Genomic DNA, 18462 nt, shown 5'->3' on the forward strand with positions numbered 1-18462 from the left:
AGCATGGATATAAAATTTCTAAATGCTGGTGCAAAATGCTGCTGTATTTTCCCTGGCATTATAGTCTTCCAAGCACTTGTTAAAATTACGAGTATATTAGTATCATTTGATATTCTGAAATGTTGAACTTTTGACCTTGAGTGACTAATATTCCAGACCTCATTTGTATGTTATTCATGTAAGCGCTAGACCTTATATTTTACTTGTCTAGCTCATATAAGGTAATAGTACAGTTTACAGATTTTTAAGTCACTACTCTGGGGGGGTGGTTTATGGTATCTTATATGGTTTGATTCAAATCTGTTTTGGTTTATCCCAGATTCTCCACATTTGAAGAATGTAAAATTGCACATGAGGAATTAGAATGATGATCTTAGCCTCTTTTCTTTTGTGACCCAATATATTGAACTAGAGTTTTGGAATACATTATGAAATAGTAAAGTTTATAGCTTAAAACATCTGACTGCTGAAGAAATTTTTTTTTGAAGAAATTTTCCTTTGATGTTCCTTTAAGTAAGAAACAGAAGCAAGTACTAGAAAGAAATTTGAAACCTTGAATAATTTTTTTTTGTTTTTTTTGTTCTGCTTTGGATAAAAGCTCGCATGCTTCTAAAATGATAAGAGTTCAGCATTAGTATTTAGTAGTTTGGGCCAAACAGTTGCCATTTCACTCAGGCTTGAAAATGGTCAGAAACAGCTAAATATAGTATTTTGTATATTTCTATAAATGTAAAGTGGTTGAGCTTCACATTTGGCAGATAATGTGCCTTGATCATGTAATGTTTCAATACAATTTGTATTTTAAAAGTGTTTTGTTAACTTAGAAAAATTAACTGATGTTCAAATTTGGAAATTGAAAGTTTGCTCTGTTTTTCTTGTGTCTCGTTATATTTTATAGTAAAACAGAGGCCAGTTGATTAATTTTGAAATATATAAACATGTTATTCTGAAGTTATATTGTGTAAACTTTGAGTAGAGCTAAGAATTTTGTCATAGTATTACTATTTGGTGACATTGTTGCTTTAAAGACTTAGAAAAAATTATTTGCCATATTGCAGAGTTCTAAAAGTTCTGTAAAATTATTTGCCATATTACAGAGTTCTAAAAGTTCTGTATATTTTGTAAAATAATTGTGTGCTATTGAATACTGTAACTATTTTAGAGTATTAATGTGTATAATATGTTATGAACTATTGATTCAATGACACCTATGAAATATTATCAATATAAAAGCTCTCTATATTAAACAGGATGAGTTTTATTAGTCATCTTTTAATTGCATAATTAAACTTTTGCATAGTTAAAAGAGGGTTCCCACAAGTGAAATGTTTTCTTTTTTTTTTTGTGAAATGTTTTCAAAGTTAGAATACATAAAAATAAAATTTAAGATTTTAGTCTTAGCCTTACCCTCTAATTCTCATGGCAAATAAAATTTATCTTTCAGACTGCATATGGCTACATCTTGTTTTTTCATATTACATCTACAAGAGGGGACAAGTACCTTTATGAACCAGTGTATCCCAAGTAAGTTTGTTGTCTTTCATTCTTTTAATAATTGGTTTGCATACTTTGTATTCATAAAAACATTCCAGTTTCGCATTGTCTGGAGTAAAAGCCAAGCCAATATTTTAAAAATGGTACTTCAAAAATTACCAAGTCTTTGAACTGTCATTACTTGAATAAAGAGTAAAGAATTCTCTGACTAAAAAAGTGTGGGAATCTTGGGTGAATGTACAGTATTCCTTTTTGGACATTCAGGATCACTACTACTATACTCTAGCGTTATGATGGAGGAGCTAAAACATCATGAGGGGAAAAGAAGAAATGTCAGGAAAGTTACAGGCACTTTTTCCTCTATATTTTTGTATGTACATAGAAAAAATGTGTACTCCAAACAGTGGTTACTAACCTCTTGGATAGAACTTGAAGGAACATAGACTTTGATTTTCAAACTATGTTGTTCTATATATTTTGCATTTTTTTCCTTAAATTTTTTTGCCTCACTTTTGAAATAAAAGAACGTTTTATTGAAGGAACTTTTGAAAAAAAGAACATACTAATTTTTAAAGCATATCCTCTTTTTTCTTTTAAGAAAAGATCAAACCATTAAAGCTGGATGACCATATAAATGAATATTTACCACATTTCTAGATGGTAGGAGATAGCCGGAGTTTATTATGTATATAAGAAGTTAGAGGGAAAGTAGATTTCCATATATGAAAGCTTACATTTCTGAAAATTAACAGGAAGAAAACAACATTAAAAGGGCACTTAACAGACTGGGGAAAATTTTGTCAGTAAATAAGACCAAGATTTACTGTTTTTAGATTTTATAAAGTGTTATATTTTGTATAATTTTATTTATAAAACATATATTTTAAGGTGACATAAATTACTAAGAAACACAAAGATTTCAAAAGGTAAATAGGTAAAAATGATCTCATAAGAGGAAATATAACAAATACAAGACAAACTTGTTAGTAACTCAAACTAAACACTAGTAACTCAAAACATTAAATGCAAATTTTTCTAGAAACCTACACATTTTAATATATAAAAGTAATCTTGTGGGCAGCCCAGGTGGCTCAGTGGTTTAGCGCCGCCTTCAGCCCAGGGTGTGATCCTGGGGACCAGGGATTGAGTCCCGCGTCAGGCTCCCTGCATGGAGCCTGCTTCTCTCTCTGCCTATGTCTCTGCCTCTCTCTGTTTCTCAAATAAATAAAATCTTAAAAAAAAAAAAAAAAAGTAATCTTGTTTTGTTTTGTTTTTATAATTAAAAAAATTTTTTTTAAATATTTTTTTTCTTTATTTTAGAGAGATTGGGAGAGAGGAGTACACACATACATAGGGAGAGGAAGTCAGAGAAAATCCTCAAGCAGACTCTCCACTGCGCGTGGATCCTTACTCAGAGTTCCATCCCAGGATCCTGGGATCATGATCTGTGCCAAAATCAAGGGCTGGCTGCTTAACCATCTGAGCCACCCAGGCACCTCAATATGTAAAAATAGTCTTTTTTTAAAAAAAATTATTGCTCTGCTGGTGGAAGAATAGTAAAATGTGTTCTTATATACTTCTGATAGTAGATATAGACAAAAATGTGATATTAGAGAACTTTGGAAAGAAAGTTAATTGGTATATTCTCAAAAAATATGTAGTCATTAAATATATTTCAAAAAATTTATAAACTTGAGAACTTGGGCACCTGGGTGGCTCAGTCCATTAACCATCTGCCTTTGGCTCAGGTCATGGTCCTGGGGTCCTGGTATCGAGCCCCACGTTGGGCTCCTTGCTCAGCTAAGAGCCTGCTTCTCCATCTCCTCCCTGCTTGTGTTCTCTCTTGCTATCTCTGTCTCTCTCTCAAATCTTAAAAAAAAACCCAAAAACTTGAGAACTTGATCAAGTTGAAGAAACGAGTCACACAAAATTGCATATAGAATATGACCACAACAACTTTGCAAAACAAGTAACAAAAATTATCTGAAAAAAAAAAAAGAGTAATGTATATTTATAGTAATGGCTCCTGAATGGTAGAACTGTAGTGATTTTTCATCTTTCAGCTCTTGAATTTTCCAGAGCCTTTGATTTGCATACACTGTATTCAATGTGGTTTAAAAAAAATCAGTGTATTTAAAAAATGTATAACAAAAAGCCAAAATGTTTTTTTTTAATTGTGTTATGCAAGTTGTTTAATATTTGTTGAAATTCTTGAGAAAACACTGTGGGAGAGGCAGATGTAAGAGATGTAGGATGTAACTCAGATCCTTTTATCACAGATTTTAAGGGACTATCTAGGTTTTCTTGATGCCATAAGCCTTTTTTTTTTTTTTTTGTAATACTGTATTAGTTGAAGTGTAAGTTGAAATTTAGAAATATTTTGTAAAGTATAGAAATTATTTAAACGATGGAATTTAATTTGATTTTTTTCAATAAAAATCTTTAATGCAAAAACACTTGCAGTATATAAATTGTACTGTTTTTTTAATTTAATTTAATTTTTTTTATTTTTTATTTTTTTTAAAGATTTATTTATTTATTTATGATAGAGAGAGAGAGAGAGAGAGAGAGGCAGAGACACAAGAGGAGGGAGAAGCAGGCTCCCATGCCGGGAGCCCGATGCGGGACTCGATCCCGGGACTCCAGGATTGCGCCCTGGGCCAAAGGCAGGCACCAAACCACTGAGCCACCCAGGGATCCCTTATAAATTGTACTGTTTAAATGTTATGCACATTTTGATAATATGTATTTAGAAATTTTAAATTCAATATTGTGTATAAAACTTTTTTCATTCTAAGCGATACTTTTGTGAGCCTTTTGAAGAACTGTTGTAATTAGTGTTTTTACCTTGTACATTTTGAACTAGCATTTTATTGCTCTATTTAAACATGCTCCTGAAAATAATTTATACTAGTATAGGTGGGCAGAATAGGGAGCTAACATTCCCTTGACACATTGAAAAATAACATTTCCATTATTTCAAGTCACTAACCTGATTTCATGTGTTTACAGTGATTTGGGATAGTATTTTGAAGCTCACTTTCTGTGTTGCTAAGAACTTAACAAGACTTTCTACCTTCTGATTTTAAGACTCCAGAGGAGGTCTTGTAACTGAGTGGTAGTAGTTCTGATGGTACATAAACTTTGCTGTGTTTGACGGTGTCAGACTAGGGAACTAAAGAAAATACATTATGTTGTTTTAAAATTTGGGCTTTCTTCTAGTATATTGATGATCACAGGTTTTCAGTGTGTGGCTCAGTAAAATAGGTTTGCCTTAGCTAAAGGGCTGGGCTTTGGTGTCATGTAGACCTGGGAATGAATGTCTGTTCTTCATCTTCCAGCTGGGCAACTTCCTCATCTGTAGCAAAAGTTAGCAGTAGTAATTATCTCATAGTATTAAATGAGATCATGCATCTTAAATGTTGAGATAACTGCCTTGTACATAGGAAAATTAATAAAGGACAGCTGCTGTTCTTAATGCTGTTATTAATATACTTTTTCCATCACTACATTTTAAACTTCATTTCTAATACTTTCATTGATTTTATATATATAACAATGTAAGAAAATATTTAATATATAAATCATTTTATATGTGTAGTATATGTTAAGTGATTTTTAGTTTTTAATCTTTGACTTGATAATATACCTCTTTCCTAGTTTAGCTTCTTGTAACTGCTGTATAAAATCAAAGTATCTTAAAAGGAAACAGTTTTGTAGAGCAGAGAAAATTAGAATCAGCCTGTTGTGTATTTTAGTGCTGGATTGCTGTTTAGTCAGATTACTTAGCCTCCTTAGTTTCTTAGTTTATCTGTAGAACCTGTTCCTAAAATGGGAATAAAAAATACCTTTTTCTTCAATTGTTTGTAGGATTGTAGGAGTTTATGTTTTTACAATTGGGAAAGTGGGTCATACACAGGTTCGAGGAGAGTAAAAAAATGTTTGTTTTGGCAGTGTGTCATCATTGTCATCTGTGCCATTGTAAGCATTTAGGCAGTTGAAGACACTGTTCTAAGCACTTTTTCAAACTCATTTGATCCTGGTAATAACCTTGCGAGGTAGTTAGGTGCAATTACTAGAACAGAGAGAGGCCAAGTAACTTAGCAGCTGTCACACACTTTAGTAAGTGGCATGGCTATGGTTCAGACATAAGTGCTGTAGCTTCCAAATATATACTCTTTATCATCAGTACGTTATTGCCTCAGCCTTGTTTATTCCCATCTAGTAACCTGCTACTTTGGAGTTTTTTTGGGAGTAGTGAATCAAAAACAGGAGAAATGATCTGGAGTGGTTTGGACAAAATAGTTGTGAAGAATGGAGGCCATGTAATTGAGGCCAGTGGTTAGTTGTACTCTTCTCAGTTATAGAAACACTATTGTCTTTTGTTACTCTTCTCTAAATTTTATGAGTTCATCACATGGGTGTTTCTGGAGTATCTCAACTTCCACGTATTATGTGACAGCATCTTAACCTTAGACTACATATCATTTTCCATTATGCTCTACCTGAGAAAGGTCGGTTGTCCCTGTGATCTATCATAGTTTCCACATAGTGATGTTTCCAGCATCCTTCTTCATGTTGGGAGCCAGGCTTCAACAATGGTGACAGTCTTACTAGATGACTTTTTATGCCTCAAGGGTCATTTACTCTTTGATTAATGTTTTCTTTGATCTTTTTATACATTTCATTCTATATTAAAATGTATTAGCTATACAGACCAGTGGACAGAGTTGTCTCAAGTCTGTCTTGGCTTTTTCTTTCATGTCTTAGAACTTGCATTGAACTTACTGGAGGAAACTTTGCCAGGGATAAATTGGAAATAACTTATGTATAGCTTTAAAATGTATTCACTTGTTTATTTTTAAATATGAGTTTAGTAGATCTTGAAACTGCAAATCATATTTAATTTTATCATAATGAAAATAATTTCAACAAATAGGTCATTCTAATGTATACTTTGTTGAGAATAGAGACTTTTTTCTTTTATTCTGTTTTCTCAGTCTTGCTGTCAACCTTTTGTCAGACACTAGCCTTACTAAGAGGACAGAATTCTAAAAAAAAACAAAAAAAAACAAAAAACAAAAAAAAAACTTAATGTACTAAAATTCAGTACACATGGGATGTCTGGGTGGCTCAGTAGTTGAGTGTCTGCATTCATCTTAGGTCGTGATCCTGGGGTCCCGGAATTGAGTCCTTCATTGAGCTCCCCACAGGGAGCCTGCTTCTCCCTTGGCCTGTGTCTCTGCCTCTCTCTCTCTCTCTCTGTGTCTCTCATGACTAAATAAATAAAATGTAAAATGTTAAAATTATAGGGATTATCTTCACTGGGGGAAAAAATAAAAAGACTCCAAAACAACAATCAAAACTCAAACCTCTTGGGGACCTGGGTGGTTCAGTTGGTTAAGCATTTGCCTTCGGCTCAGGTCATGATCTCAGGGTCCTGGGATCAAGCCCCACATCAGACTTCGCTCAGTGAGGAGAGCCTGCTTCTTTCTCCATCTCCCTCTGCTTGCCATTCCCCCTGTTTGTGTGTATTCTCTCTCTCTGTCAAATAAATTAATAAAATCTTAGCAACAACAACTCAAATGTCTTGTTTCCTTTTCCTTACCCCCGACACAGGTTATTAGATTTTGAGACTTCTTAGAAGCTGTTAATGAAATAGTGTCAGGTGGGAAACAGGTAGAGAACAGCTCCCTGAGGTTAGCAGTTTCTGATCTCAACACAGTTTACCCTTTGAAAAATCCCAAAATGTTTAAGGGACAGAAACATTTACTGAAATTACATCACATTCAGAGGAGGAAAGGGCTGAAATAGAGATGTGAAAAGTTTCCCACATTTGTTACTTCCTTTTTGCCAATAAATTTTTAGTATTTTCTGGAAAATAAACTTTAACTGTTTTTTTACTCCCTCTTAAGGCTCTATAGATTTAGTGTTATTTCTAACAATGTACCTTGTTGTAAATTCAGTTTATAAACTTGACAAGTGTGTTAGTTATCCTGACATTTTTTATTCCCTTTGATCTTCAGAATATTACATTGTGTCGTTTGATTTCAGTATGTATACATTCTGTAAATGTACTTATGTATTGAACTTTACATATTGCATGTATCCATCGGTTTACATCATAATTATATGAGGACTTAAAAATAATGAGATTGAGAGTGATGTTATTGTATAAATTCTGGGCACTGAAAACTACTCCCCTGTTGGCCATACTTCTAACACTAGCACTTGAATGCAGAAAATTATAGAAGTGTTAAAATATCTACTTAAATCAGAAAGTCCCATTGTTCTTATCAGACTGAAGGCTTTCTGAATGTATGATAATGTAACAATTTTTTTTTTTTAAATATAAAAGGTCTGGTGATAAGGATACTGCATCTTTCAAGAAAACTCTTCTGAAAGAGAGTTTTCATCCATACATCTGTTCATTTAAATTTTGAATTTTTTGATGGTCTAGAACTGTTGTAGGTACTAGGAATAGTAGTGGATAAAGGAAGAAAAGCCAGATGAAAAATCTTAGAGAGCTTGTGCTCTTGTAGTAGACGGTAATAAATAAAGAAAATACATTACAAATCAGATGATAATGTTTCTATGAAGAAAAAGTAGGGAAAGGGATTAGGGAGTGGGGACACAGCTTGAAATAGTGTGGACAGAGTCTTCACTGAAAAGATGACATTTGAAAAGATCTCAGGCTAGGAAACAAAACATACCAGGGGAAGAGCTTTATGGATTGATGGGATTTACCAGGTAAGAAAGTTAGATTATTGTGAATACATTTTAGGTTCTACCAAATAACTTCTAGTTTAAATGTTAGAAGTTGGGGGGCATCTGGGTGGCTCAATTGGTTAAGTGTCCAACTCTTTTTTTTTTCTTTTTTAAGATTTTATTTATTCATGAGAGAGACAGAGGCATAGGCAAAGGGAAAAGCAGGCTCCCTCTGGGGAGCCTGATGTGGGACTCAATCCCAGGACCCCAGGATCATGGCCTGAGCCGAAGGCAGATGCTCAACCACTGAGCCACCAAGGCGCCCCAAGTGTCCAACTCTTGATTTTGGCTCAAGGTCATGATCTCAAGGTTGTGATATTGAGCCTCATGTCAGGCTCTTGCTGGGTACGAAACTTAAGATTCTCTCTCCCTGCCCCTCCTCTATGCCCCTCCTCACACCCCTCCCAAAATAAAATAAATAAAAATAAAAGAAGTGAGAAATTTTTAAATTAAATTTAAAACATGAAAAACTATGATCTGATTTTTAAGTAATAATCCTGGGAAAGCCTATGGCCAATTCCCTTTTTTGGTAAATGGACCACCATTTACTTGAGTTTATTCACTCTTCCTGCTCAATAACTTCAGTAGCCAGTCTGTATCATGTCCAGTGTATTCTACGGTCTATATGTTCTACTTATTCAACCTTGTGTGGATCGCTCATGTCTTCTTCCCAACAACACTTCCCAGCAACACTACTTTACTTTAGGTTTTGTCTTTTTTTCCTGGATTGTTACAATATTGTCCTAAAACATAGTTTACCGTTTTCCCCTAAATGAATTTTTTAATATAAAATTTAATTGCCACTTTCCTTCATAAAAATTTTCTGTGGCCTGCCTTAGCTTTCAAGATTAATCATGTTGCTTTCTTGAGTTTTATTTTAGTCATCTGAAAAACAGAGTTAATGCTCTCTACTTCATAAAGATATCATTAGGATTAAATCAGCACCTTAAATTACTGTGCATTACCTACAGTAATACTTTAGTATTCCCCAGGGCTTTGTTCTGAGCTCCTTGCTACATATTCTACCTGGTTTTAATTATTCAGTATGTATGGATGAGACCCAGATCTGTCTCTTTAATTTAGTAGTAATTCCTTGAGCTTCAAGCTCACCTTTTCAGGACAGATCCATTTAGATGGCCCTGCCCGCAGCCTCAGATTCTTCCTGTCTCAGCCTCACTCATCGTCTCCCTTCCAGGGAAGCCAAACATGCTGTTGCTTTTCTAACATTTCTTGCAGTTACCGTGATCTTTTGTACAGTTGTAAGAGGTTGAAACCTTGGAATCTTTATTTCCTTACTTCTCATATTTGGTAATCAGTTGTATTGACTGATGACAGCTCTTGAGTGTCCCTAGAATTTGCCTCTCCCTGTTTCATTCTCCTTGTCTTAGTAAGGGGCCATTATGGCCTTTCTTTAAGGGCCTGTTGGAAAAGCTTATTTACTAACTCATTCTCTTCCTCTAGTCTCTTTCTCCTTCCTACAGAAATCCATCTTTTGATTGATAGCAGATTTATTTTTCAAAACAGATTTGATAATGTGGAAACTCTTTTTAAAGGTCTGTATTAACTTTATTCTACATCATTTAACACCTGACTCTAAGGAAAGATACAAAAACACTAACAATGTACGTCATTACTTTCTGGAATGTATGTCATACACATACACACACACACACACATATATATATATATATACATATATATATATATGTATACTTCTTAAAGATTTTCTTTATTCAAGAGAGACACAGAGAGAAGCAGAGACACAGCAGAGAGAAGAAGGCTCCCTATGGGGAGCCAGATGTAGGACTTGATCCCAGGACCCTGGGATCACAACCTGAGCCAAAGGCAGCCACTCAACCACTGAGCTACCCAGGTGCCCTTGGAATGATACTTTAGAAAGATCCCATCACTAAACTTTTTTATTTCCTTTTTTAATATTATGGTAAGATGCAGCATTTATCCTAACCATTTTCCAAGTACATTGTCACACTTCATATAAGGGGAATCATACAGTGTTTATCTTGTGACTGGCTTATATCAGCATAATGTCCTGAAGGTTCATCCACGTTGTAGCATATTTCAGAATGTCCTCCTTTGGCAAACCTTGTTGCACTTCACAGAAAATGTGTTTTTACAGATTCATGGTTCGTGCAATCTTATGTTAACACATCTGTTGGTGTCCTTTTTTCAGTAGCATTTGTTCATTTCATGTCTTGGTGTGACATTTTGGTAATTCTTAGCAACATTTCAAGCTTCTTCATCTTTATTTGTTCTGGTGGTCTGTGACAGTGATCTCTGATGTTACTATGTAATTCTGCCGGGGCTGCACTCGCAGAAGATGGTGAGCTTAGGTGACGTGCGCCGTGTGTTCTGTCTGCTCAACTCAACGGCCCTTTCCCTGTCTTTCTCCCTGACCTCTTTATGCCCTAGGACAACAGTATTGAAATCAGGGCAGTAACCCTACCATGGCCAGTAAGTGCTCAACCCAAAGTAACACTTGCATGTCTCTTACTTACAACCAGAAGATTAGTGAGGAAGGCATGTCTAAAGCCGAGATAGGCCAACAGGTGGACGGCTTGTGTCAGACAGCCAAGCTATAAATGTGAAGGAAAAGCTCCTGTTCCTACCACAGTGAACAATGAATGATAGGGAAATGAATTAGCTTTATTGCTGATAATGGGGAACGTTCGGTGGATAAAAGGTCAAACCAACCACAACATTCCCTTCAGCCAAAGCTTCACCCAGAGCAAGGCCCTGACTCACTCTCTTCAGTCCCGTGAAGGCTGAGAGAGGAGAGGAAGCTGCAGAAGAGAAGTTTGAAGCCAGTAGAGACTGGTTCATGAGGTCTAAGGAAGGAAGCTGTGTCCATGGCATGAAGGTGCCAGGCAATGCAGCAGGTGATCCAGAAGATCTAGCTGAGATCATTAATGAAGGTGGCTACACTGACCAACTGATTGTCAGTGTGGGTGAAAGAGCCTGCCATGGGAAGGAGATGTCATCTAGGACTTGTGTGGTTAGAGAGGAGAAGTCAGTGCCTGGCTTCAGAGCTTCCAAGGACTGGCTGATTGTGTTGTGGGGGCTAATGCAGTTGGGCACTTTTAAGTTGTAGCAGGTGCTTATTGATCATTTCTGAAATCCTAGGGCCCTTGGAATTCTGGTAAATCTACTCTGCATGTGCTCTATAAATGGAACAGCAGAGCCCAGAGGATTGCACATCTGTTTACACCATGATTTACTGAAAAACTTTTTTAAGATTGTATTTAGTTTAGACAGACTGTGAATAGGCGAGGGGCAGAGGGAGAGGCAAGAGAGGATCTCAGGCAGGCTCCACGCTGAGCATGGAGCCCAATGTGGAGCTCAGTCAGTTTCACCACCCTGAGATCATAACCTGAGCCAAAATCAAGAGTCGGCCACTTTACTGACTAAATCACCCAGACGTCCCAGTTTACTAAATGTTTTAAGCCCACTTTTGAGACCTGCTTAGGAAAAAAAAAATCCCTTTCACATCATCCATCACTTAATGAATATGTACCCAATTTTACAACAGTTCTGATGGAGTTGGACAACGAGATTTATATTGTTTTCATGCCTGCTAACACATCCATTCTGCAGCCCATGGAGGATCAAAGAATCATTTCAACTTTCAAGTATTTTTTTATTTTAAAAATTAATTATATTTATTTTTTGTTGGAGTATAACATACAGCGTTATATTTGTTTCATGTATACAGGTGTACAGTGTAATGATTCAGCAATTCTGTACATTACTCATTGTACATTGTACACTCAGGTGTACATTACTCAGTGCTCATTATGATAAGTGTGCTCTTCATCTCCTTTATCTGTTTCACCCATTGTTCCCACTCACCTCCCCTTTGGCAACCACCAGTTGGTTCTCTATATTTAAGAGTCTTTCTCTCTTTTAAAAAATTTCTTATTCAAGTCTTCTTATTTAAGAAGTACATTTCATAGGACTGTACCTGCCATACATAGTGATGCCTCTAATAGATCTGGGAAAAGTTACTTGAAAACCTTCTGGGAAGGATTCACCATCTTAGATGCCATGAAGAATATTCATGATTCATGGGGAGAGATCAGAATATCAACATTATTAGGAGTTTGGAAGAAGTTGATTCCAGTCTCCCTAGATGACTTAGAGGGATTCAGGATTGCAGGGGTGGTGGAAACAGCAAGAGAACCAGAATTAGAAATAGAGCCTGAAGATGGGACAGAACGCCTGCGATCTCAGGATACAACTTGAACAGAAGAAGAGTTGCTGCTGCTGAATGAGCAAAGATAGTGGTTTCTTGAGGTGGGATCTACTCGTGGTGAAGCTGCTGTGAAGACTGTTGAAATAACAACAGAGGATTTAGAATAGTGCATCAGTTCGGTTGATAGAGCAGTGACTGGCTTTGAGAGGATTGACTCCCAATTTTTTTTTTAAAGATTTTATTCATTCATTCATGAGAGACACACAGAGAGAGAGAGAGAGAGAGAGAGAGAGAGAGAGAGAGAGAAAGGGAGAGAGAGGCAGAGACACAGGCAGAGGGAGAAGCAGGCTCCATGCAGGGAGCCCGATGTGGGACTCGATCCCAGGTCTCCAGAATCATGACCTGGGCCGAAGGTGGCCAAACCGCTGAGCCACCCGGGCTGCCCTGACTCCCAATTTTGAAAGAAGTTTTGTCGATGAAAGCTATCAAACGGCATTGCTGCAGAGAAAATTTCATGAAAGGAAGAGTCATTTGAGGCAACGAACTTCATTGTTGTTTTAAGAAGTGGCCACAGCCACTGAAACCTTCAGTAACCACCACCCTGTTCAGTCAGCAGCCCTCACCTGCAAAAAGATTTTGAGTTGCAGAAAGCTCAGATGATAGCATTGGTTAGGAATCAAGTATTTTTTTAACTAAGGTGTGCACATTGTATTTAAAAATATAATGCTCTCACACACCTAAAAAACTACAGTATAGTGTAAAAATAACTTTTATATGTGCTGGAAGACCAAAAAATTCATCTGGCTTGCTTTTTCCAAAATTTGGTTATTGTGGTGGTCTGGAACTGAAGCTGCACTATATCTGAAGTATGTCTGTACCACATTTTGCTTATTATTCCTCTGTTGATGGACATTTGGGTTGCTTCCATATTTTATCTATTGTGAGTAATGCTGCTATGTGTGTGTGTTCATACATCTCTTTGAGACCCAGATTTCAGTTCATTTGGGTTTATACACCAGAATAGAATTTTTATATCCTATGGTAATTCTCTTTTTAATTATTTGAGGGACTGTATAACATTTTTCTCAGCGTTTGTATCTTTTCACAGTCTCTACAGAGGACTAAAATTCTAATTCCTACACATCTTTGCCAACACTTATTTTCTGTTTTTGTCAGTTTTAGTTTTGATTTGTGTTTCACTAATGATTACTGATGTTGAGTATGTTCTCTCTATTGGAGTCCTTTATTGAATCATATTGTTTGTTTTTTTTGTTGTTGTTTTAGGAATACTCTATGTATTTGGGATATTAATCCCTTATAAACTTTTGTTGCTCTCCAGTCACCAGATAATGAAGGCCAAGTTCCGTCCTGGCATTTAAAACCTACTTTTCCCTTACCATTTAGCACATTGAAACCACAATTCCTGTGTCATGTCTCTGTTCATTTGTTATTTGCTTGCGCACCTCCCCAACTGTGTTTTACATAACAGAGCTGTATGAGGTAGTTGAGAAGCTGAAGTCCAAATATCTCATCATATAAAGCTTTTCTCTCAACTTTCTTACCCCCTTTGTACCCAAGAAATAACTGATCCCTCATGTGTAATCCCTTAACACTTAAAAAAAAGTTACACTAGTAATCCATGACTATGTTCTTTAAAAAAACAAAAGTGAAATTGTGAACCCTGTCTGCCTCTTAAATTTAAAATTTTTTTTATTTTTTAAAGATTTTATTGATTCATGAGAGAGACAGAGAGGCAGAGACATAAGCAGAGGGAGAAGCAGGCTCTCTGCAGGGAGCCTGATCTGGGACTCAGTCCCAGGACACCAGATCACAACCTGAGCTGAAGGCAGACGCTCAACCACAGAGCCACTCAGGTGCCCCTTGTCTGCTTTTTTTTTTTAGATTCCAATCCCAGTTTGCTCTGCAGTTAGCTTTATATCTCTTGGGTAAATAAATACCTTGGAGTAGCATTACTAGGTCATATCACATGTCTGGTGATTTTAGATAGGATGATGGAAATTGTGTGACATTATCAAGTGTCTTTTTCTTCTTTTCCTTTAGGGAATGTCTATATTATTTTGAGTGGCAATTAAGTTGTAGATCTCCTTGATCCTTTTGGAGCTTGTTTGTATGGTTTAAAGGTGGATTAAGCCTTCACCATAGGTGAGCTGAGCCCTCCTGAGCTGTCCACAGAATTCCCTAGTCCTTAGCAAGGTCTCTCATCTCTGGCTAGTCAGAACTAGAATGTCTCCCAGCCTTGTATGAGTTTTGCAGCCCTAAACCCTGGCAGTTATTCTTTGGCAGGCATTGTGAGGTCTCACCAGATATTTACACAGGTTAGTATTCACAAAGACTCAAGGGGAGCCCTTGGGGTTTCGAGAGCTCTGTCTCTGATTTTCTGTCTCTGGTGCTCTTTTCCACAGATAGCTCCTTCTATTTCCTTGAATGTAACAAGACTGTCATACTGTATTGGCCTACATGGTAGTCTGAAAAATGACTTTTATCAGAGAACTTTGTTTTTCCTCACAGTCCTGTGCTTCCTGTTATCCAGTATCTATAGTTGTTGCCTCTATTTTATCCAGTTTTTATGTTGTTTCTAGATGGCTACTTTGATACTAGTTCCCCTGTTAGTATAATAATAAAGTGGCCACCTGCCCATCAATCAACTTGTACAGTTTTGCATCTTTTTCATTGGAATGTGTTTTACCACATCCAGATACCATTATTTTATTTCGGCCAGAAATAGTGGATACTTTCATTATTGATATTCTAGTAAACAATTGTGTTGACTACAAATGATGGCATATGAGGTATGGAGTGTGAGGAAAGAAACCTTTCTGAGACTTTCTAGGACTATGATTGGACAACCAAAGTCCCAGAATTCATCTAGGATTGCCAGAACTTCCTAGATTAAGTGTAGCACATTCTAAAATCCTTTTAAGATTCAAAAAGCTGAGTTGCTAAGGAAGGAGATCTTACAAGTTTTCATCACAAAGTGATGGATGTTTTTTTTTTTTTAATTTTATTTATTTATTTATTTATTTATTTATTTATTTATTTATTTATTTATTTATGATAGTCACAGAGAGAGAGAGAGAGAGGCAGAGACACAGGCGGAGGGAGAAGCAGGCTCCATGCACCGGGAGCCTGACGTGGGATTCGATCCCGGGTCTCCAGGATCGCGCCCTGGGCCAAAGGCAGGCGCCAAACCGCTGCGCCACCCAGGGATCCCAAAGTGATGGATGTTATTAGTGTTGTTATTTAATTTATTTATTAATTTAATATACACATTAGATCAAATTAGTATGTTTTATATTAACCTTCACACTGGTTCTATGTCAATTATACCTCAGTAAAATGAGGGAAAAAAAGACTTGAAAATCAGATACTACACTTGATCTTAGCCAAAAGGCCGAGAAGCGATAAAACTTGAAAATCAGAAATGAGAGTACTCTTCATTGCCATAACTAACAAGAGGCATACAACAAGTGTTGTATTTATACAATGTGCTAAAGAGGTATAAGATGCAAATGAAGAGAGAACTATTTAGAGATCATGGTGATATAAAGCAGCAAACGCCAAGTGAATGAATGTCCCCAAAAGTGGTAATAGTATTAGGGGAAAGTGCTAGAGTAGTCAGGGGAAGTTTTGTATTTTAGCTATTCTTGGAAGGAAGGATCAGACATTAATAGGAGAAATAGTGTATAACTAGCTATATTTTTGAAGTTCCTGTCTATTCTGTCCGTCTCCCAAATCTATCAAGTTGTGTACCACATTGTTATTTTCTTTGGCTGGCACTGAAAGTATTTGAAATCTCCTGCATAATAGAATTTGTTGAAATAAATGTTTTGAATTTGATTGTGTAGTGACTGTTTTCAGTATCACCTTATTCAGCCCTTCAAAGCATACTTGACATAAATTTTAAAGACAGTTTTTTTTCTTTTAAAACTTCTCTGTAATTTTTGTGAGAAATTTCTGAGTTAGTGTAGTTTGGGTTTTTATTTTTGTCATTTTGATGGGTAATTGCTTCCTCCTCGAGGCTGTGGGAAGTTTAATAGTTGACCTACCCAATGGAAGCATTTCATTTTTTATTGCCCTTTGAGGCCACCTGTTGACATGAATGCCTTGCATTCATTAAAGTGAAAGCTGGGAAACTCTTAATTCATGAAAAATTCATTAGTAAAACAAAACTCTAGAACTGGCTTGATTTCATTTTTCCTACTTTTTAAAATGATGTTGGACTGGATGTTAACCACCTCAGATAAACATATAGCAGGTTAGAGATGTGGAGAAGAAATTTCATTTGAAATTAGAAATACTTAGGTTCTTTTTTTTTTTTTTTAAGATTTTATTTATTTATTCATGAGAGACAGAGAGAGAGAGGCAGAGACACAGGCAGAGGGAGAAGCAGGCTCCATGCAGGGAGCCCGATGTGGGACTCGATCCTGGGTCTCCAGGATCACACCCTGGGCTGAAGGCGGCGCTAAACTGCTGAGCCACCCGGGCTGCCCAAGATACTTAGGTTCTGATCCAATTCTACTTTTCACTGATAGTAACTTTGTAAAAGCTGTTTTTTGAGTCACTTTTTATCTTTTGTGTATTTATAGAGTAAGAAAAAGGAGTTCTCATGTTCTTAATAAGTTGTGATTCTTATTATTGTCTAGGCTGCCTTCTGAATTATTAAACATAATTTGCCTTTACTAGGTATTTAGGACAGTTTATGTCCAGACAAGTTGGGGATTTAAGTTCACTAATTATGTGGATCTCTCTCTCTCTTTTTTTTTAAGATTTTATTTATTCATAGAGACACAGAGAGAGAATGAGAGGCAGAGACACAGGCAGAGGGAGAAGCAGGCTCCATTCAGGGAGCCTGATGCGGGACTCGATCCAGGGTCTCCAGGATCACGCCCTGGGCTGCAGGTGGCGCTAAACCACTGCGCCACCAGGGCTGCCCTATGTGGATCTCTTACAATCTGTTTCATTTCTCCAAATTCACTAGTAATGTCCCCACTTTAATTTCTGATTTTAGTGGGTTGAACTTTCTTTTTTCCTTAGTTTTTTCAACTTTATTAATATTTTCAGAAAAACTAATTTGCTTTCATTGATTTTTTTCTTTTGTTTTTCTATTCTCTGTTTTGTTTATATCCACTCCAGTCTCTTTTTTTTTTTCCCCCAGTCTTTATTATACTCTTTCTTCTGCTGGTTTTGAGTGTAGTTTGCTCTTCTTTTTCTAGTTCCTTAAGTTGTAAAATTAGGTTATAGATTTGAGATCTTCTTTAAGCATTTAAGCTATAAATATTTCTTTAAGCACTGCATTTACTGCATCCCATAGTGTTGTGTTTTCATTTTTCATTAGGCTCAGAGTATTTTCTAATCTCCTTTTTGTTTTTTTTCTTTGACTTATTGCTTATTTAAGAATTGTTTAATTTCCAAGTTTGTGAATTTTTTAGTTTGCCTTTTGTGACTGCCATCTACTTTCACTAAGTTGTGGTCAAAGAAGATCTATGTATGATTTCAGGCCTTTTAAACTTATTGAGACATTTTTGTGGCTGAATATATGTTCTGTCTTGGAAAGTGTTCATGTGCATTTGAGAACATGTATTGTGCTGCTGCTGGGTGGAGTATTCATATGAGTCTGAGGTCTAAGTGATTTATAGTGTTTAGATTCTGTTTCTCTTCTGATCTTCTGTCAGGTTCTATCCATTATTGAAAGTGGGATATTGAAATTCCCAGCTGCTGTTGTAGAACTGTTCTTTGGTTCTGTCGGTATTTGCTTTATATGTTTTGGGCTGTTTTACTATATGTGTAGCTGTTTGTAATTGTGGTATCTTCATGCTGGATCGACCCTTTTATTAACATAGATCATAGTTTATTTACAATGGGATTTTATCTCAGTAAATCCACTACAAATTGAAAATATTGTAAGTTGAAAATGCATTAGTATACCTAATTTTACAAACATAGCCTAGCCTATCCTACCCTAATGTGCT

General features: G+C 36.2%; 1 protein-coding gene and 1 pseudogene across 4 annotated transcripts in view; one reads left to right on the plus strand and one right to left on the minus strand.

Annotated features, from left to right (window-relative positions):
* RIC1 (RIC1 homolog, RAB6A GEF complex partner 1) overlaps positions 1 to 18462 on the plus strand; it is a 146373-nt gene that overhangs the window by 62182 nt on the left and 65729 nt on the right. For 3 of the 4 annotated variants that reach the window (XM_041745431.1, XM_041745433.1, XM_041745432.1), the window contains exon 3: positions 1445 to 1524. The exons of the other annotated variant lie outside the window; for it this stretch is intronic. In XM_041745431.1, coding sequence (XP_041601365.1) covers positions 1445 to 1524 — 80 coding nt within the window. The remainder of the gene's footprint in view (positions 1 to 1444; positions 1525 to 18462) is intronic. 4 annotated transcript variants of the gene reach the window in all.
* LOC121486021 lies at positions 15799 to 15896 on the minus strand (annotated as a pseudogene).

The sequence above is a fragment of the Vulpes lagopus genome, chromosome 2, assembly GCF_018345385.1.
Source record: "Vulpes lagopus strain Blue_001 chromosome 2, ASM1834538v1, whole genome shotgun sequence".
NCBI classification, from domain to species: Eukaryota; Metazoa; Chordata; class Mammalia; order Carnivora; family Canidae; genus Vulpes; species Vulpes lagopus.